General features: G+C 36.8%; 1 protein-coding gene across 1 annotated transcript in view; it reads right to left on the bottom strand.

The window, feature by feature from the left end:
- Positions 1–2,862: 2,862 nt before the first annotated feature.
- Positions 2,863–21,005, bottom strand: part of NOL10 (nucleolar protein 10) — a gene marked incomplete at its 5' end in the record, with an annotated part of 32,818 nt that continues 14,675 nt past the window's right edge. Inside the window, 8 exons of the mRNA XM_010173496.1 lie at positions 2,863–3,349; positions 6,716–6,818; positions 12,024–12,271; positions 12,670–12,843; positions 14,612–14,698; positions 15,332–15,430; positions 15,610–15,689; positions 17,397–17,523. Coding sequence (XP_010171798.1) covers positions 3,230–3,349; positions 6,716–6,818; positions 12,024–12,271; positions 12,670–12,843; positions 14,612–14,698; positions 15,332–15,430; positions 15,610–15,689; positions 17,397–17,523 — 1,038 coding nt within the window. The remainder of the gene's footprint in view (positions 3,350–6,715; positions 6,819–12,023; positions 12,272–12,669; positions 12,844–14,611; positions 14,699–15,331; positions 15,431–15,609; positions 15,690–17,396; positions 17,524–21,005) is intronic.

Raw genomic sequence — 21,005 nt, 5'->3', positions numbered from 1 at the left:
ATGTGCCTTCTATCAGGACAAAGTATACTCCTTTAATCATAAGGCTCCAACCTAAATAGATGATCAGTATTAGCATAATAAGGTACTCTCTAAGTGCACGAAAGCAAAACACTGACCTAAACCAGTGCCAGTCAGGAGAATCTCAAAACAGCATACACTTCTTCTAAGCTGGAAGTCAACTGTTTCAAACTCTGTTCAGTACTACCCTGCAGATGAACCGCATCTTTTGTTTTTTTACTGCTCTCGACAGCCAACAAACTCACTGCTGAAATAAGGCTGCCTTAAACTGTAAATGCACTTCTAGCTCTTGATCAAACATAATGGGATTTAGGCCTACTATGGGGAGGAGTAAACTCCTCTAAATTACTGTTCTTACAGTGTCAGTTCTGTCCACCTAATCCCTAACTCTGTATCAGCCAGAATGGTGGCAATTTTCCACCATTTAACTTTCCACATTCAGTATAGCCATACATATGAAGCAATCACACCTGAACTGCTTGCTGGTAACTTCTAAGAGATAACACAATGCTCCAGGGGAAAGATGTTGCACCAGTACAAACATAACTTGCCATTGCACTTGGATTTCAAATGCTTGAATGTTAGCAAAAGACAAGACTCCAAAAAGAGGGACACGACCTGGAGCAACCACAACTACATTATATTTTCTGAGTGCCTAAAGAGGAGTAATAATGGTACTTCTTGACAGACAGCCTGGGTCAGACTGACACTGGAATACTGGAAAGCTCTGTGTTAAATAAAAAGCATAAGAAGCTTATGAAAAACGCAGAAATTTGAAAGCTAGAAGTAAAAAATAGGTATCGAGAGGCTCATCCTTTTGTTGAATGCAAGGACAGAGAAATGAAAATTACAGTGTATGTTTTAAAGATAATAATACCAGGTGCAAAAGGCATTTTTAAATTAAAGGAAACAATCTAATTAAAAAACAGAGGCAACGAATTAAAGCAGGTAAAATTAAATCAGGGAGAAGAAAGTAAATTTAACCATGTGACTGACTATTCTACCATCTAACAAAACAAAACAAAAAAGGCATCAGGCTACGAGAAACCAAGGTTTTTACTGAAAAAACTATAAAACTTCTATGGTAAATACTGTCTGGGAGACCAGACCAGATTAATAACCTCTCTGGTTTATAAAGCATAACACTTAGGAACCTCCAAGACTCTTTAAAAGATTTACAGTGTTGGGGAGATTCACTGATTCTTGTTGGATCCTAAGTTCACTTTTTTTTTTTTTTATTTAGCAAAAGGACAATTTATAAAGCCTTTTAAAAAGTAATAAATAAAGCTCCTTTAGGATCAAAGGTAAAAATTACTGTGTTTGCTTAAGTAGTAAACTGCTTGTGTAAATTATGGGTTTGAAAGACAAAAATCAAGAAGAGATGCTGTATCCTGGTTAGCAACAAGCATTCTTTCAGGAATCAAAAAAGAAGATATAGAAAAGAACCAATCATTTCCTTAACGTAGGTTCTAGCTTCTTAAGTTATTTAACTAAACTAATCTATTTAAGAATAGGAGGCTACTGGCATGGCCTTAATGTGCTTCTTATGGGAACATACACCACTTGATCTATGCTGAACCACAGCTGGCTTACCAAAACATATTAAATCTGGTCCTAAGGATTCTGAGTAAAGGTAATATTCACAAAATTCAACTCAATAATCACAGAATCACAGAGTGGTTTGGGTTGAAAGGGACGTTAAAGATCATCTAGTTCCAACCCCCCTGCCATCAGCAGGGACACCTTCCACTAGACCAGGTTTCTCAAAGCCTCATCCAACCTGCCCTTAAACACTTCCAGGGAGGGGGCATCCACAGCTTCTCTGGGCAACCTGTGCCAGTGTCTGACCACCCTCACAGGAAAGAATTTCTTCCTAATATCTAATCTGCATCTACCCTCTTCTAGTTTAAATGCATTACCCCTTATTCTATCACTACCTGCCCTTGTAAAATGTCCCTCCCCGGCCTTCCTGTAGCCCCTGTCACTGTTCCAGTTGCTTCCCTCCTTTAGGCCCTCTGCTTGCAAAAGCACTGGACAGTTTGCAGGGGAAAAGGTCAGTACTTGCTCCACTGTTAGTTATTACCCTATAGTATACTTCTACAGCAAAGATTCATTACCCATGGTGAAATAAGTAATCCTACTAAATGTCAGACATGATGTTTGTCTCAATTTTAGAATCTGAAGTCCATAAAGTAAGCACTTGATGTTTTTAAGAAGCATCAGTAAATCAGAAGATCAGTACTGCTATCAGGAAAGTACAAATATTGTGGGCAAATAGAAACACTCTGCTGGAATTTATTTGCCCATCACCTTCTGCTCAAAGGTTTATGACCATTAAATAGTATCTCACATCTTCTACTCTACCAAACCTTCAGGAGTTGGATACATTTGCAAACCTTTTCTTTTGTGGCCTTTCTAAATGTTGGAGATAATACCCAGGTTTCAAGACAAGCGCTTGGGCTGCAATTCTGTTGCAGGGAATGGCAGGAGAAGTGGAGATAGCACAAATGGACCGTGAAATCCCTCCATGCACTTTTGAATACGACTATCCTTCCTAGATTACCTTTGTACACTGGTGTAACAAGAGAGGTTTCCTTATAAAGTGACTTAGAGGAACCTAATCAGGCATTCTCCATTGCCCTCATGACAACCATTTGTACCTCCTCCTGGCTACTAAGGCAACTCAAAAATATAAAGCAAAAGTCAGTTTTTCGAAACACATAATTGTGTCCCATCCTTCAAGAACAAGAAAAGAAAATTTTGTTGTGCCCTTGTAAAGATAAGTTTTTAGACAAAATAACTTACCCTTGATCTTCTATCTAAGCAGTCACAAATGAAGATTTCAGAAAGAAAAAACCCACAGCTCTTAAGTTAAATAAAAGACAGGCAGCCTCGTTGTTTATGTAAATTCTTATATAGAAAACATTCAAGGTTACACAATAACCAGTTGCGGGTGATTTCTGCACAAATACAGTTCACACTGGAGTTTGTAACACACCACACTTGTAGTGTCCTTTGGTCATTACTTTTACTTTCATAAACTTTTCAATAGTCAGTACAAGGTTTAGCAAATTCTGTGTTTTGTGTTCATCAATGAATCAAAATACAAATACACTCGTACTGTGTCCCAATTTGAAAAAGTCTCTTTTTCAAATGAAAAATGAGATAAAAGAAGTTTCTTTAAAAAAAATAAAAAAATAAAAAATAAAAATCAATGAAACAGTCGTCCTCTTCCACGTTTGCTCTTGAGATGACTAGCAGGACGCCTAAGTGTTTTCCTCTCTTGACGATGTAGTTTCTCAGCTTCCTGCTGTTTCTTTTGCTGCTCTGACTGGAATATTAAAACAAAAATAGACTCAGGTTCTTGTAAACTTACGTTATCACCTCATTGTTCAAGTATCTATATGTCAAGACAGAATTCCATTAGGGAAATCTAGAAGTGTTACTGTAAACAGTCCCTGGTATCTTGTCTTATACCATACCTGTTGATTCTGGGTATCCCTAGGCATTACCATTCCAAGTAATTCAGAGTAAACATTTAAGACAAAGATATCAAAAACCAGTGAATAAAATAATGTATTTCAGATGAAAACCGATGTCTAACAATAGACTGTAAAATTACACTCCAGAATTTATGTTTTAATGCCCTTAAGAAAGTAGAGCACAGTTTGAGGCTATTTAGTATATGCTTTGGTTAACTAGTATTACCACATTGCATTTTTGTACAAATGGATTTTAAAAAGACAGAAAAATTAGTTAAAATTGCTGAAATATACAGGTTTTCTAAAAAGTGTTCTTAGAAGTTCTTGAAAGTGTTTGATATGCTGTATGCAATTGTAGAAAGACTTTCCACACGAAAAGAGTTTAAAATATCTGCTCCTGTGGCAAGTGCTGTATTAATGATTTTCTTCTTCATCAAAAACAGGCTGAAAGGGTTTCATTTACATACCACATAGATGAAATGGCTCTTACAGCCATAAACTACTATTTTCTTTGGAAGACTAAGGCTTGTCTTCAAACTAAGCATAAACTGGAACTAGTAGACTTGAACTAGCCAAGTTCAGGTAACTGCCCATGCTATAAAATAAGCCAGCAATTACAGCAATTTCAACGGCAGCAGAGGATAACTGTGTTAGCAGTGTGACTGAATTACTGGATATGCAGCTGCATCTTCACTGCATCCAATTCTGTAATCAGTAGCATCCATACATCAGCCTATCTCTCCCTGAATCTCCCATTAAAGCACCATTTAAACTTGAGCTAGAGATTTGCATGCATAGACAGCGTTTTGGCCAAGGTGAAATATGAACCAATTTACCAAATGTAGCAATAAGGTCACACCAGTAGCATGGTCATAAAAGCTAGTAGTCTATAGGCTTGTTTGAATTCAGTGACTCCTGTTTCCACTGCAAGAAGGGTAACAAGAAACCCACTGTGTGAAAATGTAAGTAGTTTCTCCATCTCTTCAGACTTCATCTGGACTGGTCTTGAGAAACTGTACTTAATTTAATGTTGACTGCTACCTAGTATACTTAAACAGAATGATCTTGATTTGCATTTGAAGCTTCGTTGTTGCTGCTGTTGTGGGTTTTTGTTTTGGGTTTTTTTTTAAACGTCCTCTACACCTCCTTAGTAGTGTTCAGTACTTAGGTATTTTAGAAACCCTGTTCTTTTGTTACATTTGCTATGATAAAGCATGCTGAAGTTGAAAAATAGGATGCCAACCTGTAGGAACCATACTAAAATCCCTTGAAAACTAAACTGTGACATATCAATGACAAACACTTTCATCACTGGATCTGTGAGCAGCTGCTGGGCATTTGGGAGCCTGCTAACAGCCAAGTTCAGTATCAATTCCACTAACTTACAAAGTCCAGTGATACCAACCCTACGGAAGTACAGTTCTTTCCCCCACTAAATCTTTCTATCTACTCTTAACTATTACAGCACTTTAAGGAAAGGGCATCACAAAGCAGAAGCTGATGATCAGAGTAACACTAAAATTCCTTTTTTAGCTTGCCAACTTCAGCTCTTCATCCTCTGAAAAGGAGTGTAAAGACACAGCATAATGCATCGTGTGACTTCTTCCCAGCTCTCCAGGCTCCACTCCCTGGGACTTCAGAACATATACACAGGGTCTGTTTATTTGAGAGAAGACCTGCAAGTCTTATTTTGCTGTTCTGTAGACCGGAGAAAAGATCTCCACTGCAGATGCACTGTTTTTCTTTTAATTAGACTTTTAAAAATCTTTTTAATGCAAATGAGCACAATGCACTTGTTTCAATAAAGCATCATCTGTTAACAGTCAGGAAAAAAATCCATATACATTAGCAGCAACATATTAAAAAAAGACCCTCAAAGCTACAGTATACCTGATAGAAACAAGTAAAAATGGCATTCTGAACCACCACCATATCTGTCTTCTTCCACCCTACTCCCAGATCTTCACAAAACTGTTAGCAAAAGGTGATAGTTCATTGTTCACCATCAACCACAAGAAACCTCATGGCTTTGCACTTTCTAAGTTAAAGCTTCTATAAAAAACCCCTGTGCTTTCTAAGCCCTGCAAAGCCCATTTAATTAGCTGCAAGACACTAACGTATCAGTTACAGCAGTTGATAAAATCTCCAGAATGGTTACCCTACACAGCACTGCAGAGAAATCTGTGACTTATTCCACAGTCAACACATTTTAAATTCCAGCAATACAAGAATCAAAAACAGATGAGAAAGGACATCTGCAAACGGGCAATAATCAGGTAAAACAAGTAAGGTAGAAATAGTCTAATAAATCTGATTATTTAAATTTTTTTTTCAGGCATACCCAATGCGACAATCAAGTAGCTACTGAGCCATTCTTGTGAGAGCAGTTTTGTCAGTGAGAATAATATTTGACTACAGGTAAGGGGAAATGTATGATAGCAAAGAGGCTTACTTGAGGAAAAGCAGTTTTAACTGAAGTACATTTTGTCAGCTCAAGTATCAATTAATACCGATCTTCAGCTTTTATAATGCGTCCTTTCCTCAGTTCTAAAACAATTTTCTAGCAAAAAATCCCTAAGTGTTCTTCAGCAGTAGCAGATGCACACATGCATTTAACTGCCCACGTTATAATCACCTGTCTGCGATCTACAAAATTCCTTAGGCTGGGAAATCAAAACCCTTTGGGAAATGTAGGGAGGCAGCAGTCAACTACTCACTTCAAATGGAATTTGGCAAGTAGAAGAGGACCAGAGCTCATTCTTGTGATGTGTTACACAAGTTCAGTGACAAAGGTGGTTAGGAGCTCTTTTTTTATCATGCTGAAACCTAGTAACATTATCAACCAAGAGAAAGCCTGTCACCTACAGCATCTTGATTGCATTTGGACCTGCAGACCAAGACCGGATCAGTCCTGGCATATAAGTCAGGTAAGGTCACAAGCTTCTGATGGTATGTCTGCAAATAAACTATTAAAAGATGGAAGCCAGTATTTTCCACCGGAACATAAGATTTTATGAGTGTTGCCTGAATTATAAGGGTATAAACAGACAGAGTACTACCGGAGGCTTTCATTCTCTTGGCAAGAAGCAGAAGAGTTGGCAGCTTATAAAGAAATGAAGAGGGACATTTGTTTGACGGTTTTAAAGTTCTTGTTCTTTCATGCAAAAACTAAAGTTACTTGTACATTAACTTAAAAAATTATATATATAGCTCACCTTCTTTAATTTGAATGTTGCCTGTTTGCTGCCTACTGTGGTATCAGACACATCGAGCGTGCCAAGTTTTTCTTCAAGCTTTAAACGATCTCCAAGAGTTTTCCTGCGGAGAATAATTAACATTAGCCCCTATTCTTGCCATCTTTTTACTACAATAAAGGCTGGTAATGCAGTCAAAACTAATCTCTTTTTCTCTGAAATTCTGAAATGCCATAACTCTAAAAAACAGACATTCAGTAAATAGAAAAGACAAGTTCAAATCATTCCCTCCAGATATCGCTTTCAGTAGAAACACTTTTAAAATTTATGTAAAGTTCATAGTTTTTTCTGCTAAAAAAGCAACAGGATTCTAGTTGAGAAAGAAACCACACCCTTCTATTGCTATAGTTTTCTATGAAATTTCTATGAAATGTCAGAAAAAGGAATATTCAGCTGCAGTAATAAGATACATACATAGAAAGAAAAAAACAGTAAGGTTAGATATAGACAGTTTTCTTGAAATACTTTTGAGGGAAGGAAATAATCTTGCCTATACATCAGAATGAATCCATCACCAAATGAATCACTTCACTGATGGAGACAAGCTACTTACTCCAAATACAAATGACTGTTTGGACACTGCGCCAGCAACAGTCTAATGCAGTTTTCTAAATGAAAGAACAATGCAAACAAGTGAGAGTGATAAGTAAGACAGACCCTGACCCCAGAGAGGAGGTCCACACAAAAATACGCCTTCAAGCACATGGTGCTCCTCAGTTAGTTCCTGTAAACAAGCTGGTAGAGAGCCTCTCCCTCAGGCACTGAGCTCTAGCACAGAGGAGGAGGCAGCTGTTGTGGCAGAAAACAATACCACTTTCTGCTCTTTTCCACTGGAAGTTAGTGCCCCTACAAAAGCAAGACACATGGATGTGCCCCAGCTGCTCCAGGTTGTGAGCTGGTATTTAGTATCACCTTGCTGACTTCAGGTAAGTTGGGTTGTAAACTGGGACAGCTGAGGAGTGGAAATACACCTTGTCCCCACATAGCCTCCAGCCCAGGAGTGAGGCAGGCAGGGAGGGTGCTGGCTTCAGCCAGCCTCCTAACAGCACCTGTGAGTCCTAACATGGTTCCTTGTCCTTCTTCTCTCATGTGGGTCCTACGAGCAGGTAGTGCCAACTGAGAATATGACATCACTTATACAATCAGACAAATTCACTCTGTGATATGCTTAGAAAACATTCACCTAACTGTAAATGAAACTACTTTCTGCAATTTGATATGCTGCTATTAGTGCCTTATTAGATCTCTCCAGAGAGGGCTAAAAGACAATTTTTGTACAAGTTTTAAAGTGGAAAATAAGTAATCACAGAAATACAGATGATTAGCAGCCAAAGTCAATGGCATTTACCATGGATGAAGGGCTCATAGACTGTGGCGTATGCATGAAGTCTCTGAAGTCTGCTGAATTTTGGTTAATGAGCCATTTTATGTAACAAAGACTTTTCAGATTAACAATGAAAAATTACTGTCAAGAATTACTTTCTTTCTCATGACTAGGTACTTTGTATTTTTTTCTGTAGTATATTTTTCATTGAGTACATGTAAAAACTTGTTCCATCTGTGCGAATCGGGAAGACAAGCTAAGCCTTAGAGCTAACTATGGCAGAAGATCAGTCACTGACATTGTGGTGGGATTTCTACATTCAAGTGAAGTCCCATTTTTCTCCCCTTTGAAAGTGAACTGGAGAAATATGGCTACTACCCAGCAATTATTTAGCATGACTGCCTAGATACTGCTTCAGTCAGGAGAAAAATTAAAATGAGGAGCAAAACGCTGTGGGGTTGCAATTTCCCTGAATAAATGCAGGTATGGCTACATTTATCTATAAATGTGCAGACCTCAAATGATAGTGAATTGCACACAAACACTTACAAACTCACTGTTTGTTTTTCTGGGTTTTGTTGGGGTTTTTTTTTAAATCTTCCTCAACAAATTGATTCAAGGGATACATTAATGGTGTTATTTGTTATTAAAAGCAACTTCCCTTGCCCTACAGTAAAAACAAACAAACAAAAAAATTGCCCAGGCACTTCTCTCTTCCTCATTATAAAGAGAAAAGTTTTTCAGGACTTTTCCTGCTGTTTTACTTTAGCAATACCTAGGAATGTCAACAACGCTTTTGTTGACTTTCTTGGCCACCTCTGGAGACATATACATTGACTGTCATACTTCATAAAGTACGACTACTGTAGTTTTTAATTTTGACATGCTCTGACTTCAGTAACAAACCTTTCACAAGGACATAAAGAAAACCAAAAGAGCTCTTAGCACACTGATAAAAACCCTTTCCTTTTATGGATTCCTTTTAAGTTATTATGTAAGGAGCTTATGCCGTAAGTAAACGGAGCAAAGCTTTGCAGGTTTTCATGTGTAAGCATAAGAGTGTAAAAGGGGAAAATGCAATGTAGCCGGATGAGACAAGGTGTTTTTTACAACCATGAGTAAATTTTGCTGCTTTCCTGTGCAAAGAAATGGGTAGACTGTTGGTCTACAAATAAATTTATAGTACGCACCACTGCTTTAGAAGTTGGGCTTGGAGCTGTGCTGAGTCAGGAACATGTCAAAAGAAACACCCAGTTTTATATAAGTCATAAACTGTTTCCTCAGGTAGAACATTATACGATTAGAGAAAAAAAGAACACCTAGCCATTAAATGCATAGTGAAGGTATTAAGGTACTTAATTATATTGGTCACAGACCATCATTCCATAACTTGGATAAATCAAATCAAAGACAAACATGCCAGCCTCACCAGATAGTACATGCCACTACAGTCTTTCAAATTTTCAGTACATTACTTGAATGAATTATTTTTATGCTGACTACTTACCACTGAGTAAGGCCAGCAGAAAACACATTTAAGTACTTTCTTCATAAAATTCTAATGTATAAAAAAGCTTATGAACCAAACAAGCTAGCTCAAAACACAGACTAAATCATTATGATTACAGAATCAGATCAGCTATATTTTATAAGAAACAGATACCAGCTTTTAATTTTTAAATTTCTTCAAACAATATAAGGAATATCAAACTCCATACCAAGAATAATGCTTGGATGATCACAAATGGTATCAGTGAGTATACAGCTAATTGCTTAAATGAAAATTAAAAAAAAAATCATGGAAAAACAATTCAATGACAGCAACTAAAAAAACCACAAGGGATGTAATGCTGTCATATCCACCTTTAAAAAAAAAAAAAATAAATCTTACACTACGTTACCCTACCCTACCACACACAGGGTACCTAACCTCAATCAATTATGCATCACACCTTGCAAATATTCTGCAGAGAATTAGCAGCAAATCTTGGGACAGATTCTATTTTCCCCAAAAGCAGTCTTTTAAAAGTCTTTCCATGGTTTATGTCATCATTGATATTCCTCCATCCACTGGACAGCTCTGTGGTATTTGCTTCCATTTTTCGCAAGCTGAAACAATGATTTTTCTCCCTTTATACACCAGATAAAAGAATTTACTTTGTCCTGTGTCATACTGTACTAGTTTTTGCTAAATGTTTCTCTTCCTTACACCTGTCTTGGTTTATTTACTTAACTTTCAGTATCGTTGTTCACATTTAAGCCTTCCATGTTTTGAACAAAATGAAATCTTAATACTTCAAATTGAGTGTCCTTGAGAATTTCCTTTAGAGGTCGGCAGCTGAATTTACTGTAAAAGAACAGTACGTGAGCAGGCTGCAGCCACAGCCTTTTAGGAATGTATTTAAAAAGCAATGAGAATAAAGTGCCATTTGACCAGTGTCTCTCTCCTCACTTGCTAACATGACTATAAATCTAAGTACAATGCAAAAAATATTCTTAACCTACAATATTCTGTCAGAGTGTCCCGAGTGGATTTTCTCCTGACAAAGAAGAAAAACTGATAAAAGTAAAAAGTTGCTTCATCTTCTGGAAGAAAGAAAGAAAAATAATCAGAAGAAAGTTGATGGAGAAATCTAAAAGTTAAAGAGTCCAGAATGAGTGGGTATATTCAATACAAAGAACAAAGAAATATCCCTGTGTGAAAACACTTGCTGATAAAAAACAGCTAAAGAAAACATAGGAATCAGTTTGCAGAACTGCTATAAATCCCAATTTGCAAAAACTACTTCTGTTTAAAGAGGTCTTACAGGTACAACATGAAAATCATAGACTACAGGACTACTGTAGAAACACTGTCTCAGTACTACTTAAAGACCATTTTAGATGATAATTCCAGTTAAAAACTTGCACATTTAAGGGACAGGTTGAATTTTTATCAAACGTTTCCTTACATATCTCCAGAAAATTTCCATCATGAAACAACTAGGTTGTAGAGTCAGCCCCATTACACAGATTATTCACTTCCTTTTCCCTTGACTGTATCATTTAATTCTCAGTAAAAACATAATGGCTATTACGAGATTCATCTAGCCCAGCAACTTGTTTCCAACATTAGTCAAAGTTCTGCTCTGCATCCAGTGTGCTGCAAGAACTTTGAAGCTATTGTCTTTCAAGGTTTTAATATTAATGTTTGCGTGCCAAACAACAAAAGGCTATTAAATTTCATATTCTGAAGGTTTCAACTCAGCTCTGGAAAAAAAAATTATCAATGAGATTTGCAGGCATTAAGCACCTCAAAGCCAAATCCTTCAGTTTGACATGTTCTTTATCCAGTACCCAATTTCTTCAGTTGATCATCAATTTAAGAAAATAAAAAAAAAAAAGAGTCTGATTTTTTTGTATTGAAAAAACAAAACCAGAAATAGTAAGACCTGACAATATAAGGACAGCATAGTTTTCTGTAAGTTTCTGGATCCCATAAAAATACCAAGACGAAACAATTTTGCTTTTCCACCTTGATCCAAAATAGTGACTAATCATGCAGTATTCTACATCCTTTTAGAGGGTCAGACGGAAGACATCCAGACTGTCAACCTCACACTGTCACTGATGGAGACATATAACCAGTCTCACAGACATCAGTGTTGTTATTTGGGTGAGTAGCAGTTCACCAACACTGAGTAACGGATCCCCAAATTCGGCTCGGAATATCAATCTCTTTCTTATCTCATCTTTGTTGTCTGTCTGCCATACTTTAAACATTATATTTGTTAAACTACAAAACAAAGCTTTCAACAACTATGTCCCTTTAAGTTATATCTCTGAATTGCCAGATGTGGCTTTACTAGTAAGTGCTTCCAAGCCAAAATGCCACTGGCCTGCATTGTTGAGAAATACTTGAGAATTGCCTACCCCCAGCTATTAAAATAGGAACATTAGTCTTACTTCATTAATTTTTGTTTTTTGGCAGAGTCTTTGAAGCTTCTGAATTCCTCTCCTTCTTTAATCTCAAAAAACTGAGGTTTCAGTAATGTTTGCTGATCCTCCTTGAACCTTTCCTGCCGCTTTAGTTTTTCCTCTTGGCGTAGAAGCTTGCGCTGTTTCCTGACCTCTTCAACCCAGCCTTTTTCATCATCTGAACTCTCAGAACTTTCTGCATCACTTGCTTTTCCTTCTGGTTCTTCCTCCTCTTCCTGCCGACAAAAATAGTATAAAATAGGAAATTATCAACTAACTTTCTTTTCAAACCACTCCTGCAATTAGGGTACGTGACAGCTTTTACACAGATACAGCTGAACAAAACTAAAATTTGAACAAAAGCAGTAACAGCAAATGAAGCAGAAGACACATTATAAAATTGTTTCCATCTACCTATTTTATGTTTTTCAAACCTGTATTCATGCAGACACAATATTGTTCACATCTAAAAACGAGGATAATATTATAATTACACTTAATCACTGTAGCTGATAAGACATTCCTGCATTGCTCCCATCTTTCCTTCTTTCTAGGGCAAAAAATCCGAACGCTTGAAACAAAGAAAAAAACCAAACCTATGGATTTTTCCTAATCCAAATGGAAAATATTTTACCTGTTCTCGTGCTTCCAGTTCCTGTAACATCTTTAGTTTCCTCTTTCTTTTCTCACTTATTTTAGAAACAAGTGGGTTAAGTAGCCTAAATTCTTCACTCTGCTCATCCACCTGGAAATCTGGATTCTCAAACATGACCTTAAAACGATCATCCTTGAGAAGGCTAGGCAGATTCTGGAAAAAAAGCAAAGCATGAGTGAGTTATAAAATTCTGAAACAGACATTGGTAAAGTAACTAACACCTTTTTAATTAAACAAAATTCAAAACGAGCATGTGAAATGCCAGGTGCTTTATCCTTCCAGGTCATATAAAACAAGATTTATGCTTATTATATTTTATTACTTTCACAAAGATCAAATAAATACCATTCTGAGCTACCTGTAAGCAAGACAGGGTTTTTTTATGCATACCATAGACACCTTAAATACACTATTTCTAATATTTTTGAATTAATGTTTCTCATACATTCAGCCAGGTAGTCTGGAGACGTGTTGATATCGATTGACTAATCAGCAGTACCTCCAAGGCAAATACCCTGCCTGATGGGCAGCGTATTCTACAACATGTACAACAAATTCTCAGGGTAAGCATGTCTTTATGCAATGTTACTACCGTTTTCCTGTAAATACATAAGAGTATTACATCTTGTAACACTTTTTCTTCACTGCCCTCACATACAGAATGGAAAAGGCAGTTTAATTCATGTCAAAGTAAATTAATTCAGTGTAAATAGAACTGCTGAATTAGGAACAGTTCAAGCTACAATTTCAACTTATGTGAATACCTGTTGTCATCATTTTAAAGTCACCGAATATGTAGCTTTTAATTATAAAAAGCTGATCTTTCAACATTGCCAACCTTATACCAGCACATTCATCCCACCCCAGCATTACATTGTCATTGTTATCTAAGAAGTGGGGAAAAAAGATACAGAAAACAACAAGCGTAAATTTCAAACACAGAAACCATTGCAAATATGTGACTTGCAGTCACACAGTCAAAAATTAAATCCCAAAGCCTAAAATAAATTGCTCTTCATAATAATCTAATACCATTTCAGGAAAATAACCAGAACATGCATTTTTATGCATTTTTATACTTTCTTTAGTCCACTTAACACAATCTGTATGTACTCCCAAACATATCAGCCCCCATTTATTGAACTCATATTTCCATTGTAACACTGGCTTAAATAGTGTGTATTTAAGGTTTTACCACCACCTACTTTTTCAGTAGTTCAAGCTTCCTACTAGCTGATACACACAGGATTTCATTAGATGCCCCATGAAGCTAATGCCTGCCTTTCATGAATGCTGTATTCCTGTGAGAATGAGCACCTACGAAGTGTTACCTATGGAAAGGCCTCTTCTCCTACTAGATATTAAAAATTAACTATTTTTTTTCCTTTAGACTTTGCTTAGAATAAAAATGGATTATTTTCACTGTCAGGAAGAATTCCCGTTGCATAAGAGCAAACTATTTGGGCTATTTTATAAAATGTCGTTAACCGTGTACACCAAGAAAGGCAATTGTATCTTCAGTTTTACAGATAACACCTATCTTGTCAAGCTCATCACAAAATACTAACAAATACAAATAACAGGTCTTTTTCGAACAACTTTGGTACTGACTCTGAATCGAGCTAGCTTCTGGAGTTGTACCAAGTCCACATCATCTTCACAGTGAGTATGTCATCATTTTTAGTTTTACTACATGGCCTTTTTGGTGCTGCAACTACAGTGAAGTCCACCTTAAAGCTACTTACCAGAAGTTGTTATTATGAGAAACAACGGAATTTTGAATCTGTTTGGCCAGATAACAAAAAAACCCCAAACCAAACCAAACAACAAAACACACCAACAACAACAACAAAAAAATTCAACACTAAGTATTACTATTTCTGTGCTCCCAGTTAGGGAAGTCTCCAAAACAAAAGCTCACCTTCTGTTTCCTTTTTCTAGTAACCTGTTGCTCTTCTTCTTCTTCAATCAGTTTGAGTGCAAGCTCTTTATTGACTTTTGGAAGTTTCTAAAGAGAGGAAAACAATTAATCAGTAAATTACTCTTTTAGACGTGCAAAAACCTACATGCTTTACATTCGTAAGTGTGGTGAAAACAGAATTCTTCTTCATTCTTATAGCTCTTGCTGAAAAGCTCCTTGACTGGTTCCAAGTATTTTTAGGTACTAGTAAAGCGACATTGCTTGGAGAAAATTTAAGCAGAACTTCTGTACTGTTTTTTCCTTGTAATGCATCAGCTTTAGTACTTTAAAAGCAATTATTTTTCCTTGCATGTTGAGCAAATTCAATCTAGAAAGGTACTAGTTACAAAGACAATACTATTTTTACTTTCCAGAGTATTATGTTTTAATGGCTTAAGTCATTTAGTTTAATAACAGAAGTAGAAACTGCAAGTTTTACCACTGGGTTATCTGCTCAAGTGGCAAATTGTGATGAGAGCTGCTGTTTTACAGTTTGGTATCAATCCTTCTCATCTGTGCGAATTTTACGGTTCCATTTAAAAAGTTCTATAAATTACTTTGTGTCTCTGATGATAAACAGCATCAAATCTTAAGTCATTACATCTCTGAGATACACTTAAGAATACATTACTCTTTATTAATAGTTTTCCCAGAAGTATACTCATTGTTTACAGGATTTACCTTTAGTTGAACTCTCTGTGCACGTGTTTCTTCTATCTTCTGCCTTATTTTCTCTCTTCTGTATTCTTCATAGGCAAAGGGGTTGGCCATCATTTTTGCCTTTGAACAAGCAGGAGGAAGTAAAAAGAAAATATCATTAGTAGCGGACACAGTCGGTTATTTGGAGGGGAAAAAAAAAAACACCATAAAACAAAATACAAAAAAAAACCTCCAACAAAAACCCAACATCCATATTTTACTGTTAAGAGTAAAAATTGACAAGGATCAGACTTATTTACCTTATGATAAAGTCTTATGTCCATGAAAAAGCCATGCATATACGCTCTGAGCAATGATGATCCAATGAGATGAGCAAGGCCTGGGAAAAAAGTTAGAGAGGATTTCAAAGAGCTTTCATATATAAAGAACTCCTATTCCAAGCTAGCCACTTCACTTAGCCGACTCAAGACAAACAAGCACTGCCAACGCAACACATCAATTTAACAGTCACATCCATTACATCAAGACCAAGTAAAACCACAAAAAAAAAAAAGAAAAAAAAAAGAAAAAAAAAATCAGTTTGGCCAGCAAGAAATTTGAGCTTCTTCAGAGCAACAAAATCCATTTTTCTTGTCATAATACGTGTTACTGAGTGCTTATTAAAAAATGCCCACATGCACTATGCTCCATAAAAATTTACAAAGAAAAATTTGGGAAGATTCTTTTTCAAAGTCCATAGATGTTTGACAATCACTTTTTTAGTGTGGTATAGAGATGTTTTTAATTAAAGAGTTTTGCCTTGGGTCACTATCTTTGAAGACATAACATGTTGAAAAAAACACAGTACCACATCAGGTCATAAAACTGTCACCCTAGGCCCTAACCTAAGTAAGAATGAAAATACTTAAGGGTTCTCTGATTTTCCTTCCACGTATCTTCACAAAATTCCAAGACTAAGAAAAGGAAAAGCTTTTTAAAGCAAAATATCCTCTACAGACCCCAAACCTTTAGAAATTAAAAAATTAACAAATTTCTTCTAGAACCAAATAGCAAAAAAAGTGAGAAACCACTGTGTGTCCCAGAAAGCCAAGTTTGTCTCTCAAAATTTTTTTAACTGTTTCCAGGAAACAATCTTTTTGTGTATTCCAAAATGAGAGCACTCTAGCTAATAGCTAGTAATGAAGAAACCTTGACATATTAAATACAAGATATTCCTTAAGCTTGTTCTTCATTTGAAAGCTTGCATTTATAGGGAAATTAATTGGACATAGTTATAGTGAATTTGAAGCAGAATAAGTATTCCCAGTCAAGTCTCTGTGTAGGTAACACTACAGTGCCTTATTCCCTTATGACTGGGATAGGGGTCTGCAGACTACATTCAAACCTCCTACTCCAGAACTCTAACGCTGAAGATGTAGATGCTTTGGAGGACCTCCTCCTTGTATGGCCTCCTGCCAGGCCAAACACAATTCCCATACCCAGAGGTAAATTAATCAAACTATATTGGAGGAAAACTTTGCAATCAAAACACATAACGGATAGAAAAAGGACTAACTACCTCGGGAGAAGCATGCTTACTTACCTCCTCTGCTATATAATTTTCAGCACTGCAATTCCTTGAAACTGTGTTTCTATTAGCCCTAGAATTATTTGTATTTTCTGGAAATTACTACATTCAGTTAGGGAAGATTAGGGAACTTTGGCAGATTCTGCTGTTAGTTCCAACGTACTATTTGAGCACCTCAAAAATATTTTGAAAACTAAATCAACTTCTCTTCCTATGCCTTCCATTTAATGTCTGAAAGCACACACAAAAGATTCCTAGACATATTAAATCAGCAAATATCAATCATCTTCTTGGGATAAAAAACTGAGAAACACAAATATCTAGTGTAGCACTGGATGGGAACCAAAGAACATAAAGCCATCAGTCTGGTATATTAATAACCAAGAAGACTAGAGGAAACTATTACCAGTTAATTTCTACGAGTCCTCATACGTCACACTGCAATTACAAAACTTACATGTGCAAATGATCAAAAACTGAACAAAGAAGTCAACTAAAGAGGATATTCGACTGATTTACCTAAATTTTCAAGGTCCTTTCTGGTAACAAATTTGTAATCATCGTAAACTGTGCTCTCTGGATTCTCTTCCAGTTCTTCAGTCAAGTTATCCAAGAAGGAACACCACTTTGGGGCAGGCCCTAAAACCTGGGGATATTATAGAAAGTTATAACATTGTATATTCTTACAGAAAAAACCTACACTTAGGCTCTCAGCTACTGTGCTGTAATGGAATAACAAATGAATCCTTCTGAAATCAAACAGACCGTAAGAGTAACAGCAGTTACAGAACACAATTAAACCTATTGCTTGCACTACCAATGAGGAGTACCACAGATTATGTAAGCATTATTTTAATTTGGGTCATTTATTTGAGAACAACAATCTAGAGATGTCAAGTTTAACTGTGTCAAGTGGTTCCAGTCTGATTGTTTAGTTTATTAAAAGCTCAGAGCCAAACGTTATAGATAAAATTATGAACTAATGACACTAGAGAGCAACTAATCTGTAAAGCACTGTTAGATCTTGAGCTCATAAGGTTCACTACGCAACCATGTTAAATCCTATTCTGCCCTATTTATTTTAATTAAAACACCACGGGTATATTTCATGTATTTTTATTCAAGGACCCAGACTGTATGAACAGGTAAACGGAAATATTAAAAACTTGCATATTTCCACCATGAGGCAAAGGATTTATTTGAACAATATTTTGTTGCACTATCAATGTACTTTTCCACATAAGCTTCCTCTAATTTCCCAAGTTAACAGTTAGCTCCCCTCACTTTTCCCTCCTGCTGTTCTGACTGAAATTCCTCTCTATCCTGATGCATGCAGCTATACTCAACTGTTCCAGTACTATTATTTTATATGAGTTAGCTGAATGGAAAAATCCAACACTACATTTTTCTCTATAGAGCAAATCAACTGACATTTTAGAATGTAAAGTGGCCAGTTAACTCCTAGAGTGGGACTTCTAATGAGGCTTCTGATTTGTTTGCTAAAAAGGTTGCATTAAAAACTCTGCAGCCAACATGACCATAGGAATGGATGTGATTCAGCAACAACATTTTAAGATCATATTAGATTGTGGAAACAAGCAGAACTTATTTTTTATATATAAAATACATATAGTTTGTTTTAACACGATAGTGTGGTAACAGTATGAGATAATGCTGTTCATTTAAAAAGAAGTGTGTTACTACTCATTCAAAAGTCTTCAAAAGCAGACAACTAGACACAAAAAATGTAAAATTGTATTCTAGACATAATATTCTACACTGTAACACTCCAGATGGTATTGTATTTTAGACCACTATTGTCTCTGTATCAAGTATGATTTATCTTTAAGATTTCAGCCCTAGCTGAGAACCACAACAAATGAAAAATTGCCTTTTTTTTTTTTTTTTTTTTACAGTGCTGCATATTTTATTCCAACTAGCAAGAACTTCCAAGGAAAAGACCTAACATATCACTAACAGGATACTAACTAACAGTTACCTACTTAATGAATTAACCAAATCTCTGTGCCTGCTCCAGTAATACTCAGCTTAAACACTATATAACATTCAGATTGATTTCTTGCCAACACTGCAGAAGCTTTTGTCTCCATCTTTGACTCCATCCGGATTTTAATTTTTTCAGTCATTTCCCCCAAACCCACTTCAAATCTAAATGCCAAACTTTTATATTAATGAGAAAGCGGTCTAGACATATTACATGTACCACTGGTTTCATGCCATTCAAGAAATCAGTTATCTGTGCTTCATTACCAGACCAAAGCATGACTGGGGTGGAGGAATCTTCTCTAAAGTTTACCTTTAGTTTTGTTTTGGACTAAACCATTTGTCCTTCTTATAAAAAACAAGTTGCTTACTAACTAAAAAGAAAAAAACAAACAAACCAACTTCTCTGGTAATAAAAAATTTAAGTACAATTTGCCGCAGATTATCAGAAACGAGATTATAGAATCCTTGACTCATGTCTATTCCCATTAAAAGTTCCCCTTCATTGCTTACTCACCACGTTAACCTTTTTCATCACTTCCATGCCTACAACACAATTTGCTCAAGCCTTACAAAGTGCACATTACTCATTTGAACTCGGGCCACTCCAACCAGTTAGGGTAATCCCACAATGGAATCTTTACTGGTGTAAAACGTTCAATGAATAACTAAAGCAGAAGTCTCACAAATAAGGGAAAAACAGTTTATCTGCTCTTCAGTTGTAGTTCCACTCACTGCTCCAAGCTTCTTTGTACTCCAAACCTGATACTGAGAGTAAAATCTTTCATGGCATGTAATCTGTGCCATGAAACACAAGGCCAAAAGACCCAATTATTCCTTATAATCTCTGGGGTGAGTTGGACGATCAGATCATAAAAAAACAAGGGGGGGCGGGAAATGAGATAATTAACGGAAAAAAGCAGCAGCAGAATACCAGGAAAAAATAGGAAGTCCAACAATTATTCAAATTTCATATGTAAACTGTCAAAAAGGAAAACCCTACAGAGATGTCTGAGTATGTCTTATTGCCTTATTTCCCTCTCTCCCACCCTATTGAAACCTGCACAAGTGGGACCCCCAAGAGCTCCTGCCATCCACCACTGGCACCACCACAGCCCAGTGAGCAGACCCTGCCAAAACTGGCAAAACAGCCACAAAGCTGTGCAGTTTGGGTAGGCTAATTAATATACTCATCAATTGAGATTGGGAACATACAATTCTACCATATCTAAAGGAGAAAAATGCACTGGCATGCACAGCAAGAGTAAGAAAATGTTATTGAGGTAGGTTATTGCATGCAACTAAAGTGACAGATCTCATTTTTACAATATTTATATTATACAAAGTAAGTTTTTCTGCAAGTTTTCAAAAAGTTGCACACAGCTAATGGGAAAAGCGTTATTAACCGAGTGCACATCTACACTTGGCTGCTACTCAAATATTTCCTAAGAGAGGAAAACCAGACATCATCACCAACAGGGATCGAACCAATATTTTTACTGTTTTCATTATTATTCAATTTTTCAGTAGGATAATCACTTGTTGAGACAATTTCCACCAATGGCTACTGCAAGTCAAGAAGCCTGGCTTTGAAAATACTTTTGCATATTAACAGAAGAGCCCCACCTGCGGGCTATGGCCTGCTGGCAGCAAGCTGGGGGGCTGCTTCCTGCCCTCCTCCTTACTGGGTTCTATGGACCAGAAGCTCAACATGAGCCGGCAACGTGCGCTCACAGCCCAGAAGGCCAATAACTGTCTCCTGGGCTGCATCAAGAGCAGCGTGGGCAGCAGGTCGAGGGAGGTGATTCCCACTCTCTACTCCACTCTTATGAGACCCCACCCGAGTACTGCATCCAGTTCTGGGGCTCACAACATAAGGACATAGACCTACTGAAGTGAGTCCAGAGGCCACAAGGATGATCTGAGGGCTGGAGCACATCTGCTGTGAGGACAGGCTGAGAGAGTTGGGGCTGTTCAGCCTGGAAAAGAGAAGGCTCCAGGGAGACCTTCTAGCAGCTTCCAGTACCTGAACGGGCTACAGGAAGGCTGGGGAGGGACTTTTGACAAGGGCAGATAGTGATAGAACAAGGGGAAATGGCTTTAAACTGAAAGTGGGGAGGGTTA

The sequence above is a fragment of the Antrostomus carolinensis genome, unplaced genomic scaffold, assembly GCF_000700745.2.
Source record: "Antrostomus carolinensis isolate BGI_N321 unplaced genomic scaffold, ASM70074v2 scaffold13348, whole genome shotgun sequence".
NCBI classification, from domain to species: domain Eukaryota; kingdom Metazoa; phylum Chordata; class Aves; order Caprimulgiformes; family Caprimulgidae; genus Antrostomus; species Antrostomus carolinensis.
Note: the sequence above shows the minus strand (reverse complement) of the source record. Positions and strands in the feature narration are given on the sequence as shown.